This window comes from Triplophysa dalaica, chromosome 1 (genome assembly GCF_015846415.1).
Source record: "Triplophysa dalaica isolate WHDGS20190420 chromosome 1, ASM1584641v1, whole genome shotgun sequence".
In the NCBI taxonomy this organism is placed as follows: domain Eukaryota; kingdom Metazoa; phylum Chordata; class Actinopteri; order Cypriniformes; family Nemacheilidae; genus Triplophysa; species Triplophysa dalaica.
The window spans coordinates 23,096,720-23,116,967 of record NC_079542.1 but is presented as its reverse complement, the minus strand read 5'-3'; the positions used below and the strand labels follow the sequence as shown (position 1 = coordinate 23,116,967).

The following is a 20,248-nucleotide window of genomic DNA, read 5'->3' as shown; positions in this document are numbered from 1 at the left end:
AAGTGAATAAAAAACATACTGTCACCAATTTTGAGATTTTTTTTTTGTTTATTCCTACAAATAGTTCCAAATATGCCCACTTAGTCATAGTGATCTCCGACAAGCCATCACTCAAAAGGCACTTTTGGACAGACAAAGAACATAAAATGGATCTTTCAGGATGTGCCGATAGAGACATATATTATTTTATCAAATAATATAGAATATATGCACGGTGGCTTAGTGGTTAGCACGTTCGCCTCACACCTCCAGGGTTGGGGGTTCGATTCCCGCTTCCGACTTGTGTGTGTGGAGTTTGCATGTTCTCCCCGTGCCTCGGGGGTTTCCTCCGGGTACTCCGGTTTCCTCCCCTGGTCCAAAGACATGCATGGTAGGTTGATTGGCATCTCTGGAAAAATTGTCCGTAGGGTGTGAGTGCGTGAGTGAATGAGTGAGTGTGTGTGTGTGTGCCCTGCGATGGGTTGGCACTCCATCCAGGGTGTATCCTGCCTTGATGCCCGATGACTCCTGAGATAGGCGCAGGCTCCCCGTGACCTGAGGTAGTTCGGATAAGCGGTAGAAAATGGATGGATGGAATATAGAATATATTTAAATCTTCATTTCGCAATGTCTAATCTTAATTTTTTTTGTCTATTGAGCCCCTTAGAGATGACGTATTTTTGTATCCAAACCCCGGAAGCGAGTTTGCATTTTAAGATTTCTGGCATCGCCCCAAAGTCTATGGGTTTTTTAATGGGTTTTTGGTAAATTGCCTGAAATAAGCAGCTAACAAAAACTTTAAATATTTTCATGTTTTAATCTATGACATTAAACACTTGTTATAACCCGCTTGTGATTTTTTAAAGGTCTCCTAATTCGACCACGTTCAACAAGTTGGTATGATTTATTAGTGTCTTCATGAAATGTCTGGAACATATCTTGCTTAAAAATGCTCAATAGCTGTTTAAACAAAACCCTTCTGCCATCGCCAATAACAGCTCTGCTCACAGCAACCCGTTTAAGAGCAATTGTGGCCTAATGATTAGAGAGTCGGACTCGTGACCAGAAGGTTGCCGGTTTGATCCTCAGAGCTGGCGGGTAACGATTGAGGTGCACTTGAGCAAGGCACCTTACCCCTACTTGCTCCCCGGGCGCTGCAGTGATAGCTGCCCACTGCTCCGGGTGAACGTGTGTTCACCAATTGCTGTGAGTGTGTTCACTACTCACTGGATTGGTTAAAAGCAGAGGTCACATTTCGGGGATGGGTCACCATAACTGACAAATAGGTCACTTTTCATTTATAGTGAATGTCTCTTTAAATGATAATGAGTTACTGTGCACCCCACCCCCCTGCCATCCGACAACACAAGCGTAGTACTCCCATGGCAATTGTTTAGCTAAATTATGTTTCCTGAATTCCTCTGCGGTTAGTTTCGTCTAAAATGTCTCAAATCATTCGTCCGGAGACAAAAAATCTGTCACAGCAAACAGCGCTTATGTTGTGCGTGTATGCTTGCCTAATCCACGGATTGCGCACCTGAGATCTCAGCGGAATAATGTGGATTTAAGCGCTTGTCGTTGACAAGTTATAACGTTAACCTCTTCTAGAAATGGGCAATCTAGACAAAACCTTACTGTCTAACTACAGACCAATATCAAATCTTCCTTTTATAGGCAAGATCATTGAAAAGGTTGTCTTCAATCAGCTGACCAAATTCTTGAACTTAAATGGCTACCTGGACAATTATCAGTCTGGCTTCCGTCAGCATCATAGCACAGAGACAGTGCTCATAAAGATAATAAATGATATTCGATTGAATTCTGATTCAGGCAAAATATCAGTTCTGGTTTTCCTAGATCTCAGTGCTGCTTTTGACACGGTAGATCACACCATACTCCTACATAGGCTGGAAAACTGGGTAGGGCTTTCTGGATTGGTACTTAAATGGTTTGGGTCATACCTTAAAGGGAGAGGTTACTATGTGAACATAGGCAACCATAAATCTGATTGGACACCCATGACTTGTGGTGTTCCACAGGGCTCAATTCTTGCTCCGCTCCTCTTCAATTTATATATGCTCCCACATGGCCAAATAATCAAAAAGTACCAAATTGCCTACCACAGCTATGCAGACGACACTCAGATCTACCTAGCCCTCTCACCCAATGACTCTCTTTGCCAATGCATTGATGAAATAAACAGCTGGATGTGTCAAAACTTCCTTCAGTTAAATAAAAACAAAACTGAAGTCATTGTTTTTGGTAACAAGGATGAAACTAACAAGTTAAATACATACCTTGACTTAAGAGGTCTAAAGACACAAAGTAAGGTAAAAAATCTTGGGCTAATTTTAGAGTCTGACCTAAGTTTCAGCAGTCATGTCAAAGCAATAAGCAGATCAGCCTACTACCATCTCAGAAATATAGCCATAATCAGATGTTTTGTCTCAAGCCAAGATTTAGAGAAACTAGTTCATGCATTCATCGCCAGCAGGGTGGATTACTGTAATGGACTCCTTACAGGTCTTCCCAAAAAGACCATCAGACAGCTGCAGCTCATACAGAACGCTGCTGCCAGGATTCTGACCAGAACCCCAAAATCTGAGCATATCACTCCAATTCTCAGGTCCTTACACTGGTTACTTTTAGAATCAACTTCAAAGTATTATTAATTGTCTATAAATCACTTAATGGTCTAGGACCTAAATACATCTCAGATATGCTCACTGAATATAAACCAAACAGACCATCAGATCATCAGGATCAAGTCAGTTAGAGATAACAAGGGTTCACTCAAAGCAGGGCGAGTCAGCGTTTAGCCATTACGCCACCCGTAGCTGGAATCTGCTTCCAGAAGATATCAGACATTCACCAACAGCAGCTACTTTTAAATCCAGATTAAAAACACACTTGTTTAGCTGTGCATTCACAACCTGAGCACTGTGCTGGTTAACATCAACTGCACTTTTATTTATTTCTTATTTATTTTTATTTTGCTCTTATTCTTTTAACATTTTTTAATCAATTGTATTGCTGTTTTACTGTTTCTTAAAAATCTAAAGTTTTTGTGATCTTAAATCATTTGCACTTTAAAGATACATTTTTTGTCTTTCTGTCAATCATTTTATGTAAAGCACTTTGAATTGCACTTGTGTATGAAATGTGCTATATAAATAAACTTGCCTTGCCTTACCTTAACTGTTAATACACAGCGTGAAAGCATAAATAGTGAGCTGTGAAGGATTTTCAGCCTAAGCACGAATGATTAGAGACATTTAATAGGAAACTTACCTGCAGTGTTCTCCCCTGTTCTTTAGCAAACAGCTTGCCACAGTTTAACATAGTAACTCACATAATGTATTAACATTCACACAGTTACAGAAACTCCAAGTGTCCGTCTGCACTTATATAAAGTAAGTTTAACACTGGCTTTGAATGTTCTATTAAGCCTGTGACTGACCGTCCCTTCGCTATCATATGTTAACGTTATCCTCCTATGTATACAGTAAATTTACGTAGATTAAGACTGTGGATGAATATGACTCACATCGGAAGTTTTGTCTCGTTCAGTCGGTCTCGATCCCTCTTGAGGAACAATTTTGAAGCTAATCCTCTTTGTGCTGTCCCAGGTTGAAAAAGCATTCCGGTTTGAAGTAATTCGCACAAACAAGCAGGTTTATACTTTCGGTTTCTGAGGGATTTCCACTCAAAATAAAATAAATCAACTGCTGTCTTCTCCTAGGTTTGTCCTCTGTGCAGCGACTACATTGCATGTTGTCAAGGAACTTTAGCCATGGCGTCATGTACACCACTGTTGCTTGTGAAAACAACAATGGGGGAACTTGGTGGGTGGAACTGTGTAGAATAAGGGGCGGTAACATTATTATAAAATCCGCTTTGGACATCACAACCGGAGCGAAATCTGAATGGTATGATTTCTCAAATGCTTGCAGGGGAAGGCACACCAAAACAATCTTACTTGGTTCTTATTTTTCAAATTTTCTAGGTAGCTAGATGAACCCGGGATGCCACTATAGCACTTAAACACAGAAAAAGTGGGGTTTTCATTTTATGTCTCCTTTAAACTTTATTGTGTCTTTAAAAACAGCGGTTGATAACGAGTTGCTAAAAGGGACAGTGCTTCTCTTCGGTGACGTCATGATAAGGGTCACGATTAAGTCATACTTTACCAATTAGAATCCTTAATTAATCTACAAAGTAGACTTGATAGATAAAGCCAACATGGGTCACATGTGGAAAACCCTTAGCTTCTGCACCTGTGCTGGATGTAGGGATGCATTTGTACATTTTGGCCGATAACGATCATTATTGAACATTGGACGTCGATAACCGATATGTTGGCTGATATACAGTACCTAAATATTAATATGACATTTTCTGTTTACTAAAATTATTTTTGACTCCTGAAAATCATGTACCAAGCCTACTTTACACTGGTTAAAGATTCTTTAACTTTTAAACTTTTCTGGTATAATGTTTATTTAATAAACAAATAAAAGATGTTCTTCCAGAGCAACCCAGAAAATGTTATCAATGGCCACAATTCTAATAGGTCTCAAGACAGTAAGCATTCAGACAGCAGTCTGATTCAAACAATAGGCTTTTTTCCTTATAATATACACGTTCATAAATATCTACATCCTACAGTGCATCAACAATGTTTTGCTAATAACAGTAAGTGAATGATCAAGATAGAAAGAAAGTATTGTACCGGATTTTAACTGTGAGCAGCGTGCAGCTGAAGTGGTTCCTTTTTGAGGAAGTTATCATAATTTATCGGCTATAAAATATCGGCCTAAATTTTATTGACGGCTGATACTGAGAACATTAAAAAATAATACCGATACCGATATGACCGATAAATGCATACCTAGCTGGATGGGAACCAAAGCACATTCAGCTGCGTATGTAAAGTAACTATTTGCGTTGCAGAAGCCAAGGGGAGCAAAACACGCACTGAGTCAACAGAACCGCACCTACATACACTCATGGTGTGAAGACACGTGAGGGGTGAGAGCAGTGTTGCCAGATTAGGTGGACAATTTCCAGCCCAAAGGCCCAATAAAACCCGCCCACTCCAACAAAAACCAGGCCAAATTTAAACTGCCAAAATAATGTGATAGAAATGTATTGCAATGTCAATCAACGATGATAATGACCATTTTATCTCCTTAAAACAAAGTATGACAAGATGAAAAAATTCAATTAAACCAGGAAAACAGGCCAAACGGATCTAACATATCATTAAAGAGATAGAAAATATATATGTCCAGAAAGTCAAAGCGACAATCAAGAAATTAACCACTGACTTTAACACTCAAAAACACATTTTGTGCAAAAAGTGCCCACTAAAATTATTCGGATTCGGAAAGGGGAGTAGGCATTTTACACTCGGTTATGAACTTCATTCACACACCACGGCAGCCAAAAATTTTCAATTCATTGATGCCGTGTCGAGGCATAAAGCTGGATCATATATTCAGGTGCTAGACCACGCAAAGCTTTAAAAACATACACTAAACCTTAAATTGAACTCTAAAATGAACAGGCATCCAGTTCAAGGAGGCTAACATTGGGGAAACACCTGTTTCTTGGTCCCAGTCAACAATCTAGTACAATGAATGACGATAATCCAGTCTTGATATGACAAAACCGTGAAACACATATTTGGGCGATCCAACATGATCTCAACTGTAAATTGATTCTTAACTTAATTTATATTTTGTATGTGAACATGTCTTGTATTTCCTTGGTAAAACTCAACAAAAACAGTAGATTGACTGACAGGTGAGGTCTCCCTATCCCACACTTGATTGGTTAAACTGAACCAATAAGGGCTGTGTTAGGGAATAATGTGTTTATGACTGCAAAACACATTACTTTCGAACGTTTTGAAATAACTTGAATAATCAAGAGCAAAGAAAAGCCAAGCTGCATGTGCGGGTTTCTAATTTCAGAAGCAGCCCATTTTTTCCACCTGCCCAATACATGTTTCTCAGGTCTAACCCGCTCGAAAGGAAAATCTGGCAACACTTGGGTAAGAGAGATGGCAGAGAGCTAGAAGAGAGAGACTGATAACGATTGGGCGATGGTTTAGGGGCTGGCATATTTCCTTCTACTGGGGGATGGGAGTTCTGGGAGTGGCTTCGCAGTAACCTCATACCTCATATATTGTACGTCTCAACCGGCATTTTAAAAAATTCAGCCTCTAATCTGACCGCAGTGCACCGAACGCTTACATCTACTCAGCATCTGTCAATTAGACCTCTGTATCCTTCACGGGTAACGACAACGACGTAGAGGTAAGTGAAATCTGACCTTACACCGGTTGTTAAGACAGGGTTTTGCTCGTGCAGACCACAAAAACGCGTAAAACGATCATCACGCATTTTGCGTGTCATTAACATCACTTGTATTGCCCTACTAACATTATTCCGAGTATCACGGCCATTTTGTTGGTCCCAAATTAAAATAACGTGACGTTTTAGACGACAAGGCAATGAATCAAATGTAAGGAATTCGCACGAGAGTCCCCCTTATTCATATGCGGGCATTCACGTCGAGTAACGTTAGACTTTACATCGCGACTTTCTTGTGTGTGCATGCGACGTTTTCCAACTGATTCAGAATGCCAATACTTCAAAATCTGAGAGAAAAAGGAACGAATGAAATGGTGGGCCTACCGGTTTATAGCACATTGATTCTAATCTATTGCCCCCTGCTTGTGCCAGCGCATTATGCAAGACATACGAAATGCTCTTTATTTATTTATAAAAGCCGATGTATTAACGAATTTAAACACGAGCGTTATAAGGATGCGAATGCTACTTAAACGACACCCGAACATTAAGATTTACGAGGTTCCGGGTTGGATACTATTTCGTTTTAATGAAATGATGGTGGAGCGGAGCGCTTTCAGCTCTGCATGTGGACTAGTTCGAGTGGGGGCGGGGCGAATGTAGGGCTCGTGTTGCAGTGATGCTGAGAGCTCCTCACAGCTTTGACTTTGAAGATGCTGAATTAAAGATGTTCTTATCTAATATAATATATATTTCTGAACATTATGAATTATTTAAAATCTTTGACTTAAGAATAATAAATGCGCGATCTAGAATACGTTTCGTCAGTTTTAAGTCAGTTCATTATACGGCTTATTAAGGGATGTAATACGCTAATGTCTTTCTTAGCGATCGAGTACGCATGGTCGTGCCGAGATGTGGGAGTTAAGTAGATGGGTTCATAACATTTTCTCTTGTCAAGTGGAGGGTCATACTGACATACCATAGCTCATGTACTTGACTTAATCAACCCAGAGAACTTAGAAGGAGAAACATATGGCATGCCCTATTAATAATGGACGTGTTTTGCAGGCAAGCTGGTGTTAGTGTCTGCAGTGTCATGCTTTATGTGGTTTTGATGTTGCTCCAGGTGCTGCAATATCTTTTTAAGACCACAGAATTATTTGCATGTAATAAACAAAATTGAGGTTTATTACATATTACCACCCCTCGAAATGTGTTACTATGGCTCGACTGGTTTAATACTGCATTAGCAGCACGAAGGTCACGGTATTGAATCTCAAGGATCTCACATACTAATAGATGTTTAACTTGAATGCACTGTACGTTGCTTTGGAAATGCCAAATGTGTAAATGCAATCTATCGATTTTCCAAAGTCTAATTTCTTTGGCTAACTTGGTGGTCATAATTGAAATGAAGTAATTTTTAGGATGGTTTAGTGTGCTAAATACCTTGTACATGTGATCTCATTTGCACCATGATATCAATAGTGATTGATGATTCAGCTGTTGCATGACAGGTCACAAAGACTACTGCTGCCAAGCCCTTTAATGTACAATAAATGTAAAATGCCTCTGGTTGATGGATTGAATGACAAATATGCAGGAATGAGGATAGTCACCAGCAAATACTGAGGACTTTTTTCCTTTTGAATCACTTTGTTTTTGTGGGGCGTTGGCGTTTTGTTTTTAATCCAATTTTACTATTCAGATTTTCTTATCTTTTCTTTACAGAAATAAAGTGACATGTAGAGCTTACTGTAGGGGTTGACCCTTCTTGTTATCATGCTTACCACACATGACACGTGAGAAAGGAGAATACATTTTATGCACGAAAGCATACAGGATAGAGTGCATCGATTTTTTGTTTGTAATTGAGGTTTAATGTTTACATCATGGTCAAAAGGACGTTATTTCTAAAAAAGAAGGTTACATTCTAAACTCCCATAATCTGCTAATGAAATTCTATAAACAGAAATATGGGAGGGGAATCTACTGCAATGCAATCATTTGTCCACTAGATAAAGATAGATTGAGACAGAGAGATAGGAGGAAAGGACAAAGAAGGACAGAGGAATTAAAGGATGGAAGAGAAAATTGTTGTGCTGAAATGAATTTATTGGAACATAATGTCTTATAACATAATGCTTGTTTATCAAGCCACCTATTATTATTTTTATAAGGATAGTCAGCATAACCATAAGCATTTTTATTTACATTTGTGTGTTTGAAGCTCAAATGAATGCTCAAGATTTTGATCTCAAGCAAAGAGATGGGAGAAGGGTCATTAAGCTGGATTTGCACCAGTTATTTAAATGTGCCAGAAAGGTGAGAAACAAGCTCAAGTAGCCTTGTTTGTAGAATACACATACACTATACTTCTTATCCTTGATTTTCTTGTCCTCATTTTTCACAGAAAGCATATTTATTGAATTAAAATAAAATAATTGAAGACTTCTTTTAGAGTTCTTATAAAAGTTATATACTAGTACACAGTCGATTGGACAAAACGAAGGCTTGTGAATGTAAACTAGGGGCAGGTGGCAAAACATTTCACCTTATGTTCCTTCCTTCATGTAAGCAGTCTAGAGAGCCTTGTTTGTTTTTATAACAAACCCTCACTCCCCGAAACGAAATAGCCTTCCATTGCTTTTCATGTGTCAAGAGCATCCATTCTCAGCAATTGTCTGACTTGTTTAAACTGACTTTTAGGGTTAAAAGGCAGCAGAAAGCATTCCCTCAGTCCTTCTGTCCGTAATGATCGAAAACTCAGACAGTTTTATCCAGTGGCCAAGTTTTTGGCTAACAAGTATAGTATACAGACAGTGTATATAAAGTATCAGACCAGCTTCCTAAAAGGGGACACAGAGGACATTGAAGAAACCACAAGTCTTCATAATGTAGGAGGTTTAAGACCATGTCAACACCCATATTTGTTGTAAAAAACCTCAGTTGAAGATTAACTGTCCTTGCCGTCTGTTTGTATGTAGAAGTTGGTATTAAAGGGTAAAATGGACGACACTTTAGGAATTCTTACTCTTATTCTTATGGTTGCTTTGTTGCTACATGGACAGTAAATATTCTATGGACGATAATTATTGATGTCGTTGACTATGATGTACTAAATGGTAGCACATATTGTGGATTGCAATTTATGGATTCTTACTACATTGTAGGTTGCTCTGTTGTCATCTCGTTGTTATTAACAATGACAATAAAGTCAAATTCACTCTATTTTACCATCAACAATAAGTTACAGTACATATTACAAGCATAATCCACCCTGGAGTAACTGGGGTCAGTTTTCCGGCTACAGTACCCTTGAGCTCATGGATCACCTCTTGTAGTATCTGAACTTGAAACCTTTCAGTTTTATCAGCCAAGACCTTCAGTAAATGGTCTCGGAAGTTGCTCCTGTTACAGTTTAACTTGCCCATAGACAGATCTTCTGTTCACTGGTTCATCTACATCGACTTCAAGATGTCATCGGTTCATTATGATGTAATTGTAATAACTCTGCACAAGGCCACTTGAATGTCTGTTCCATGGGGAGATGACAAGCACTGTGATATAACAGCCCGAGAAGACTTTTTACATTTATGTAACACAGCATAACATTTATATAACATTGCAAATGGCTAAATTGACACATAAGGTTGTACAGGTAGCATAATAAGTACATTTTTACATATCTTAAAACATTTGTTTGACATCATCAAATGACAAATTTTCAGCTTCAAAAGACTTAACTAACATAAAATAATTTATGGTTATATCTTTGAGCACTAAATTAATTTCAAATAAAAAAAGGCTTACACAGAGTCAACCGGACATCCGTTGGGTTAAAACTAGGGTAAGACATTGATTCTACCCAATGGAAATGTCAGACATCAGATCAGATTAAGTGAACTCAATACAAATGCAAGGGCAAATGAAAGACAGTCATTCACATGGAAATTTGGAAATCAAATATTGTAGCAATAGGCAAATGAACCGTGAAGGAATTGTTTTTGTCACAAGCTCGCTGCCTAATACATGTTTGCCAAATGCAAACAAGCTAGTAGAGATTTTTCCCATTACAGTAGCGCACCAGTGGAAAAGTACCAGGGCTTTCTATACAAGTATAGGCCCAAGGGGTGCAAACAATGTTTACTCTGTGACTCGTTCAGAGCGTTGCCCCCACTACGAAGCCTTTCAATCCCCGGACACTCACTACCCATGCGTGCTTGCACACATCTGCCTACCCATCCGCTTCACCTTCCCCCGGACGTCTCACGCCATTATTTCCCAAGTCCCTTTAAAAAATGTTTTTATTTTCCACTGGGAACCAGGGCAATGCTGTTCAGTGAGAATTACAAAAAGGATTAAGGGTTCTGGCAGTAGGAAGTCTGTATGTGTGTTGGCACAGAGGTGAGTGTCTAGCATTTGGGCACGGTTGCAAGTTTGCACTATTGATGCCAACCTGGTGGTGTGTTGGCACAGGAAGATAAACACTGCGACATTAAGCACGAAACGTTGCTTTGCCCTGGAACTTACTGTTCTGCCCCCTTGAAATAAAATATGACTTAAAAACACTACTTAACAATGTCCCACAACAGTTTTTTGGCAGTTTTATCTCAGATCATAAAGAGTTTTATCTCAGATCATAAAGGGTTGCCCAAATTATCTCATTGTAAATCTTATTCCATGACTGACTGTGTCTCCAGCTCCAAGGATGAAGATTGAAAATAGCCTCCCCTGCTCTCAGCTCCCCGAGGCCCCTCCTCAGACCGGCCTGCAGTTTACAGTGGCAACAGAGGAAGACTTTGATGACATCATGGCCATGAGCAAGGATATTTACGGTGGCCTGGACTATCTGCCCTCCCGCTACCAAGCCTGGCTGCAAGAGAGCAACCGCATCGTCATTTTGGCTCGCAAGCAAGGCAAAGTGGTAAGACGACGTATTGAAATTATGAAGGTTATGCAGTGAGTGTTCTAACCCTTTTGCAATAATTATAATAATCCAATTTAGTTTTTCAAGTTTTTTCTTTCCAAGCAGCCATAAGGCTTTTTAGAAACACTCCATCGCTGTAGTTTGAACACAGATTCATTGTTTGCTTGTCATGTGACTCCATTTTCTAGATTGCGCTGGAGTCAGCATGTGTTATTGATGATGGGGAGACCATGCTGGTGGAAGGGCTCCGTGTTGCCCCGCAGGAGAGGGGAAAGGGTGTTGCCGGGGTACTTCTGCGGTTTTGCTCTCAGCTGGTGAAATCAAAGTTCCCTGACGTTAAAGTCAGCAGATTGACCAGAGATGACCAACTTGGGCCAAAAGACTTCCAGAAGTACAGACTCATCACCAAACAGGTAGGATCCATATAAAACCTTTTTTTAAAACCTTCATACCTTTTGGTAAAAATTTGACATTTAGTCTTGAACAAAAGTGCTAAAGTCGCATTATCTTCGTTCTGTTACCCAATTCATATGCAAAGGGAATCCTCCTGGTGCGCTTCTGTGCCGAAGACCTAAAATTGCGCCTGGCTGAACTCGGGCCTTATATCAGTATTGCTGGGCAGGGTCTGCCCCCCACAAACACCCCGGTGCGTCTGGAGCCTGCAAAAGTGCATCAGCTCTTCTTGAGTGGTGTTCTAATGCAGGACGTCCTTCCTAATGCCACCATCGTTCAAGATTGGCAGCCCTTCAAGCCTCTTCCGAGCAACATGGAGATCCTGATGCAGAAGGACATTGATTGGATGGTCGACGATGCCACGCGCCCAACCATGGCCAGCCTGTGCACCTTCCCGTTCCACGTGCCGATCGGTGATGATTGGTACTACCTAAACATCGACATGTTTGGCAAAGACCTAGAGCTGGCCGTACAACAGCTGCTGTGCCACTTGAGGTGCCACACAGGCACTTTGAAGGGTTATGTTATGTGTCAGGTGTTCCTGGAGCCTGCGCTGTGGAAACCTATGGCCGATTTCTTTAGGGAGACCCTTAAAGTGGAGCTGGTGAAAGAATACACAGAGCAGTGCGTTGTGGAGTCAGATGTTATTTAGGGAAAGGATAACAGCAAAGGGTTAGGAGCCTCAGAAACACCATCCCTAAAATTGAACACCAAGCTGACAGAAAATACTTTAACATCTCCTTCAAAGACGTAACTGTCCAAAAAATCTCAACATCCTTCAAAATAAACCAAACAAGAAGATAATCTAATTTTAATTAGCTCTATTAACACATTTTGTAGGATTTAATTTAATGTAACAATTAATCTTAATAACAAAGTGAAAACAAACACTAAAAAAGAGGTTTTTCCATTCGCAGTACTGTAAACACTGACCGGGTACTATCAGGGACAACATCCTGGAATAACAATAACATTAAATGAAAAACGAGGACCCAAATTGTCCCAGTCCCCACCATTTCTGTTAGCATCACTGGCACGAATGCCTACTGTGCTAAGTTGCAAAGAAAACTGCACAATCTTTAGGGCACTTTATGATCAAAGAATTGGATTTAACTTTAGTGTCTGTTACTTTTAATTAAATCTAGCACTGTAGCTGCTAATATTTAAAGGAATCTATTTTAATTGGAGACTTTATGCTGGCTGCCAGATATTCAGATCTTTTAAATACTTGACTAAATTACTAGACTTCCTCAGGGGGAAGTAATCTTTGATGATAAGTTTTCTGATATGCTCCTCAAAAATAGCTTTGTTGTTAATATTTCCTCTAAAAGTACTTTGTAGTGCTTTAAACTCAGCATCTAAATATATATGTGTCTGAAAATTTTGATTATGTGTTTAGATTACAGTTTTGTTAAGTACTTGAGTTTATTTGCTAGAAGTTACATTGTGTCGGTGTTTGTACCTAACTGCTTTGCAAAGTGCAATTTGAATTACACACTGGAATATTGCTAGTTGTTCATTCAGTTAGTGACGAAATAATGAAACAAAACATATTTTATTTATATTTTATTTCTAAATGATATACTGAGTCATATGATTTAGGTGAAGGGTAACATTTAAAAAAGAGCTGTTTAAACTTTAAACCAAAATAACAGGAAACAAAATTAGGAACATATACAGTATATATTTAAACACATTGTAAATGTTATTCTAGAATTCAGCTACAGTAATAATAGTAATATAAAAATAATTTATTTGAGACCTTAAGAGATGCTTCAGTCTTCATTGTAAATACATCAAAATGAATTATCCTTCAAATCTGGTAGAGAAGATCTTGTGAAAATGTTTATTTCACAAAACCAGAGGGGACCTAGCTGTCTTGAGCTCTATAGTCAGTCATGAAATCAAGAATTTAAAGGAAAAAACAACAAGAAGGACAGGGAGAGTGAAGTATATTTCCCATCTTACAGTTGACGTTGACAAGCTACCCAATGAAAAAGAATGGATTATATCACCAGTTCCCAGTTTCACCATACTGAAGATACAGGACACACATTTCCTTCTTCTGGCCCAAATAAGAAGAAGTGAAACAAGTCGTTTGAAAGTCCCCAAACCCACATTTATTTTATTTTCCCAAACCCAGATCAAGGTTTGCTTTATCCCTGATGCAACATACACATGGCCCATATGAACAAATGCAACTTAATATATGCACAGAGATCTTTCGCTGTTCTCACATAGTCTACGGCAATGTTCAAACAGGTTTGAAAAGCATAATTTGTGCCCACCAAACCAAGCAGGGTGTAAAAACCCTGATTGTCTTTATTCTTACTAATTATGTATCTGCTTTTGCTTAGTTTTGCTCATGAACTGTCATCATCCACTGATGTAATGTGGATCCCGGGGATCCCGTCACCTTCCTTTGGACAGATGCGTGTGGGACTTTTGTAATTTATAAATGACCAGCTGGCAGCCTTTTGTCAACCTGGCTGATTGAAAGTCAGGACCATAATAATTGTGGCCCATTCATTCTAAAAGGCATAACTGCTGAATATGTGTATGTGTACACACACTGTAATTTTATGTGTATATATAGATATTGTTTTTATTTATTTGTTTGGGGGATTGTTTTATTTGCTGTAAGCAACAGGGGACCTTTGTTCATTTCATTGCTAAAATCTCGAAATCTTTCATGTCTGCTGCAAATTGTGCTTTTAGTGGTAATGTTAAAATCCAAATATATAAGTGACAAAATATGTGGTCAGAAAGCACAAGCCAGATCAAATGTTCTGTTTTTCAGCAACTTTCCAAAACCATCAGAAAATTCAGTCAGTGTGTAATGGGATACAAAGTGGATTACAAATTATAATGGAATAATTTTGAGAATAATTCTACAAATTATTTAGGCCTGTTTTTTTCCCCTCTTAAAAGCACACATCATGACATGATAGAATAGAGGCTCAAATGTAGTGGTATGCAGTTTTTGTTGTACATAGTGAAGTGGATTTACATTTAAATTTGTCTGTTCATTATAGTGCTAGAAGTTTTTAGGCTGTATATTTAGATGTTTTTTAGTCTCTTTTTGTCCAAGTTTTTTTTTCTCAATATCAATGTGATTTGTTAAACACCACCTTGCTTTTAAGCACTTTTAACATCTAATTGTCTCTCCGGGTATTTTGAAATGTGCAGAAGGTCATAACCCTATAAATTACAGAGGTTTCAATGGCAGGGCCGATCGACTATTAAAGGATAGAAGCATGTGACCGTTTTACGGTGAAGAGTTGAAAAGGATACGTCGTCCCTTGTTACACTGGCTCACATAGCGTGAACTTTAAACCCATTTTCTACAATTATAAAGTGGCTTTTCACTTCCTTTTTCTGGAATGGAAAAATAATACGGGTTGCAAAGGGAGATGAGCGATGGAGCCAGGGCTATTCTAGGAATAGGTGATGAGGCGAGGACATGTGATCCGGCTCACGTTACCACCATAAAAATAAGTAAACAGTTTGTATCGTAATGATGAACAATGACAAGATGAATTCCATTGATCGTAAATGCTTTATTTGTTGTTACAAAAAGGGAAATAACGTTTAGCTGGAATCAAGATCTTGTGTTTTAATACATTGGAGGATAACCGACCAAATAAGACCGACCAGGATAGCGTAATAGTTTGCCAGATTCAGCACTAAAGTAACACTAAAGTTAAGATTTAAGAAAGCTAATATATACACTAAAGTCTTGTTATCCTGTATGATTGTGGGCCAGCTCAACTTTCAGGGCTTGTCTCCCAAGTTAGGGAAACCGAATACATAGGGTGTCATCTTGCATAGAACAAGGGTTCAGCCCCAGACACCCTTTACCTTCCATCTGATCCACTTCGGCTTGACACTATAGAGGGTCACATGGAAAGAGTCAGCAGGTGGGGTTAAAATAAAAATAGCCTGTTAAAGTCCTGTCATACTAATGTATTTTGCCACATTGCTGCTCAGTACCTATTCCTGATTTTGTATTCTGTTTATTTAACTATATTTAATGTATATATATTTTTTTTCATTTTACTGACTGCTTTGTAATGTTTATGAAGGGCTTTGTATGTGTACTAGAATCAGTGAAATCTCTTTAATATGGGGGCACACTTATTCATGTAACTGTAACAACTATTAATCATAACTTAACAAAGTATCAATTAATGTTAATTAACAACTAAAATATGATGAATGTGAATTCATTTAGATTTGAGAGTTTATTATTTTGAGATTAGTCTTTGCGCCCCATATTAAAGTGTTACCAGATTGACTACATATGATGTGTTTTGTGAAGGAAAATGAAGGGGAAACCACCAGGGAGATTTTCTGTTCCGAATCCCTATTTGAACGTTACAAAAGTGAAATCCAAACAGAAAGCCTTATGTCGGTAATATCAGTTAAATTGCTGATTTGCACTTTCAGAGCTTCAACTCTGCGTCTCCTCTTGTTGTTTTCCATAGGAAAAAATTCTGTGTCTACACACAGACTTCGCGGCAGTGGCTAAAACGCACAGGTATTTTCACCTGTATGCACTAATGCTATTTAGTACATGTAATCTACAAATGTTCTGCAGTATTTAGAAGTCAAATGCAACTGGATCCCAATGCATAATGTATTTAATGCCATAACATTTTAGATCAATTTGGAATTGTCTAGCATTTTACCATTCGTCTAACTATTCTGACGTGTTGCACTTTATACTGTAGATATGTAGATTATTTAAAGCACAGTGGGAGATCTTTGTAAAACATTGTGTCAATCATGGTCATTCAGAGGATCGCTATATTTTTTGTAATAGTTCCTATAGGAGTGTCAGCCTATCTGCATAATGTCAAGTTTATAGATATTTTTATTGGTGTGCTCCTTACTTGATATCTGATGGTAATGAAGATTATGTACCACTTAATGACCGTGGTCTGAATAACCCACACTGTACCTGTCTGAAACCACTGGGTGTAAGCAGATGAAATGCAAACCAATGTCAGCAAAGCAGGGACCATGATTTTTGTAGACCTCAAAAAGTTGGTGGTTTGAATGTCCTTGTCATCCATTCTCTTGATGCATCAGTGGCTGTTGAGTTTGTGTCTTCCCATTAGCCCTTAAAAACAAACAAACTGGGTTTCATGTCTTGCATGTTTACACAATTCAAATATTTGAGAATGATATATAACGTGAAATTGATTTTAATTGTGTATACATCAGAAAACCTTTGGCCAACTGTCAATCAAGAGGGTGAATACATCTTAAATGCTGTAAAGGCATTTGGATTTTTTTTTTTTGTGGGATTTTTTTTTTATTACCCAGTACGGCTGCTTATTGTCAAGCAGTGATGTGTCAAGTAATGGAAAAGTATTTTATTATTTGGTTACCTGTCCGTTTCTTTTTCATAGATTGTGAGAGATGCTGAACTATTTTAAATACAGTAATTTTTTTAAAAGCCTTATAATCCACGAGAGTTTTTGAAATGTGCATGCTGTGTGAGTGGTTGGGCTTTGTAATGAGCATGTGGCTATTTTACATTGAGCACATTGACCTCTGACCAATATTTAAAACTAGTCAAATTTGGAACCGATTGTATTGGACAAACAATTCCATCGGTTCAACAATACCGTCCAATACCATAGTATTGGACAAACAAATGGTGGAAGTTTAGGCAGGGTATGTAAAACAAAATGTTTTCTTTAACAATCGTCATAAACATACATGATACATTTTTAGAGACTGTACTTGGTTAATTGTATAAAAATATTTCAAAATCTGCAATGATATTTTTTCTCTTTGTGCTTGCGATATATTCGTATTGTGATTGTATGCATCTCTATATATCTCTCTTTGTGTACTTAACAAATAACTTATCCTCAGCATCTTAACATTATGCAGTAATATTAAGAAATGTTTCCGAAACTATAAATGGTCACTTCCTAAAGTCGACATTACAGTATACACTACGTTTAGTACTGTAAGAATTTAGAGAACTTGTAAGTGGTTATTGTTTATATTAGTAGTTTTTGTTGCTGGTGTTGTTTTATTTGTAGTTTTTTGTTTGTTATTTCTTTTTATCGGATAAGGGAAAGGACAAATCTGTTAGAATCATGAATGATAAACTACATTATTTCAGGATTAATTCTCTTTCTGTCATTCTGAGAATTTAAATATGCCTTGAAATTTTGCCATTGAATGTTAGTCAATGAGCATCCAGAAAGATCCAAAAGCATACACAAGTGTGATTATAGGTATATGGTACCTTTACTATAAAGTATCAGATTTGCCATTAAATCACATGATGTTACATATTGCTGCTGTCCTTATGAAACCTTGTATCTCCATATTTTGCCATTTTTGTTATCATTAATCATTGTTATTAGTCATTCTTAAATGTTTGACATTGGGTTTTGCAAATATCTAACCAATAAAAAAGCATTCAAAAGTGCTTGTCAACTTTGACAACAAATTATTTAATCATTTAAAAAAATTACATGTTTTTGCCATTTACTAAAAACACAGTGAATTTGGACATCCGAAGTTTCGGAAGGACAGCGACGATATAAAAATGCAGCAGTCAGATATAAGCCCCTATGAAAACTCATTTAGAAACCATGATCACAAAGCGTTTTAAAATTGTAATGATGAATGCTTGGGGTTTTGCATTTTGCAAATGCTTTTTCCGAAGTGACTTATAATGCAGTCAAGGTATACTTTTTCCCTGTGTGTTCTTTGGAAGTCAAACCCATTACTTTGGCATTATTGACAGCATGGTCTATCATTTAAGCTACAGGAACACCTTAACTACCATACTTTTAAGCTTTTCTTGACTGCTATGATATTGATCACAAATAGAGTCAATGCAGAGTTCAACTTAACTTTTGCCTGATTTCTTTTTACCTTTACCCTGTGCATAATAATTTGTTTAACATTTGTTTAACAAATAGTGTTTCTCTTGTCATAGTGTATGTCTTGACCATTGTAAACCAGTAACCACAATGAGCACTTACGTTTTATGGCAATAGATGCAGTAGTTCCTTTCCAAGAGAGCGAATATGGCAGATAACCAACTAGATGAAAACCAGTGACTAACAAAATGTTTATCAAATAGATTTGTTTAATGACTGGTGAGATTTTAGCCTCCTATAGCAATGCGGTATCAGAATGAAAAAAATTGCAGTTTAGATGTGTCAGTCTTTGATAAGTGATGTTTTGAATTGATGTATTAGTATAAGTATGCTTTACTTTCCAATGGTTAATCTTTCCAAATGGTTAAAACTTAGAAATGGTTAGAAAATATCTGTGTTTGTCTGTCTGACTGTATATTGTACTGTTGTTTAGCAATAAACAAAGAAAAAAAAACACTAATAAAAACCCATAAATCATAATCCCCAATGGGCATAGAGTAACAAAAGAATACAGAAACAAAAAAAGAGGTGGATGGTTATTATTGCATTACACTCTTTTACATTTTTGTGAAATTGTTGTGAGTTTCATTTTTTACATAATCCATACTATAAGTTCTAGTGTGTACTTTAAAAGGATAGTTCGCCCAGGAATGAAAATTCTGTCATCATTAACAAACATTTTGCTGAACACAAAGAAATATATTTGGAAGAATGTCAGTATCCAAACAGATCTAATCCCCTGTTGACTCCCATAGTTATTTTCTCTACTGTCAGTAAATGGGGGATGAGATCTGTTTGGATACTGACATTCTTACAAATGTCATCCTGTGTGTTCAGCAGATCAACGAAATATATACAGGGTTGAAACAACCTGAGGGTGAGTAAATGATTTTCATTTTTGGGTGAACTATCCCTTTAACAATGTGTAATAGCAGATTCTCAAGCAGATTCTTTTAAGGTTATCTATAATACAACACAGTAAAACACACTACGTACATAAATAAATTTGTAATGACGACAATAAGTACAGGAAACTCATATCCTAAATAGATTTCATTTATCAATACCCCTTTCGAAGTCATGTGCCATATCCTTGAATTTTATCTCATCTATAAAACCAATTGCGTAGTCAGTGCAATGGCTGTTCGTAATCTAAAATATTTTGTTTGGTGAGCAAGTGATACTCATCCAAGTTGAAGAGCACTGATAGAATGCCAAGGAGATATATACAGTAGTATCTGCTAGCCAGCCACAGCAAATGGAGAATGTGAGAGGCTTCTTTGCTGGACTATGCTGATTTGAGTAGCAGCTGTCACTGTACCCTCACACTGCTGACCTTTGCTCTACTACTGCAGAACAATACTGTTTCTTATGGACCAGCATCCAAAAATACACTTGTGTAAAAGTGAAGAACAAGAGGTGGAGAATTCCTAAAGATAGGTTATAGCAATCTAACAAATAAAGAGTTGAACAAATAATTGGTTTATGAAATTGAATTATAACAGTCCCTTGTAATATGAAATTAAATTAAATGAAAAAGTATGTTACTGTAAACTATTCTGAATTCTAAAGAATAATGCAAACATAAATAAATATCAAACGAAAAATACACAAAGTCCTGGGTAACATACTGAAAAGCTTTCTAG

General features: G+C 37.6%; 1 protein-coding gene across 2 annotated transcripts; it reads left to right on the top strand.

Moving 5' to 3' along the window:
- Window positions 1-6,118: 6,118 nt before the first annotated feature.
- Window positions 6,119-19,082, top strand: nat16 (N-acetyltransferase 16). 2 transcript variants are annotated; one of them, XR_008906627.1, is made up of 5 exons: window positions 6,119-6,302; window positions 11,006-11,229; window positions 11,421-11,645; window positions 11,771-13,947; window positions 14,043-19,082. XR_008906627.1 is itself a non-coding variant. In XM_056747498.1 (4 exons), exons 2-4 carry the CDS (start codon window positions 11,014-11,016, stop codon window positions 12,335-12,337), a joined length of 1,008 nt encoding a protein of 335 aa, XP_056603476.1. In that variant the 5' UTR covers window positions 6,119-6,302; window positions 11,006-11,013; the 3' UTR covers window positions 12,338-19,082. The 2 variants fall into 2 exon arrangements, 1 of the variants encoding a protein (XP_056603476.1); XM_056747498.1 differs by having other exon boundaries at window positions 11,771-19,082.
- The last annotated feature ends 1,166 nt before the right edge of the window (window positions 19,083-20,248 follow it).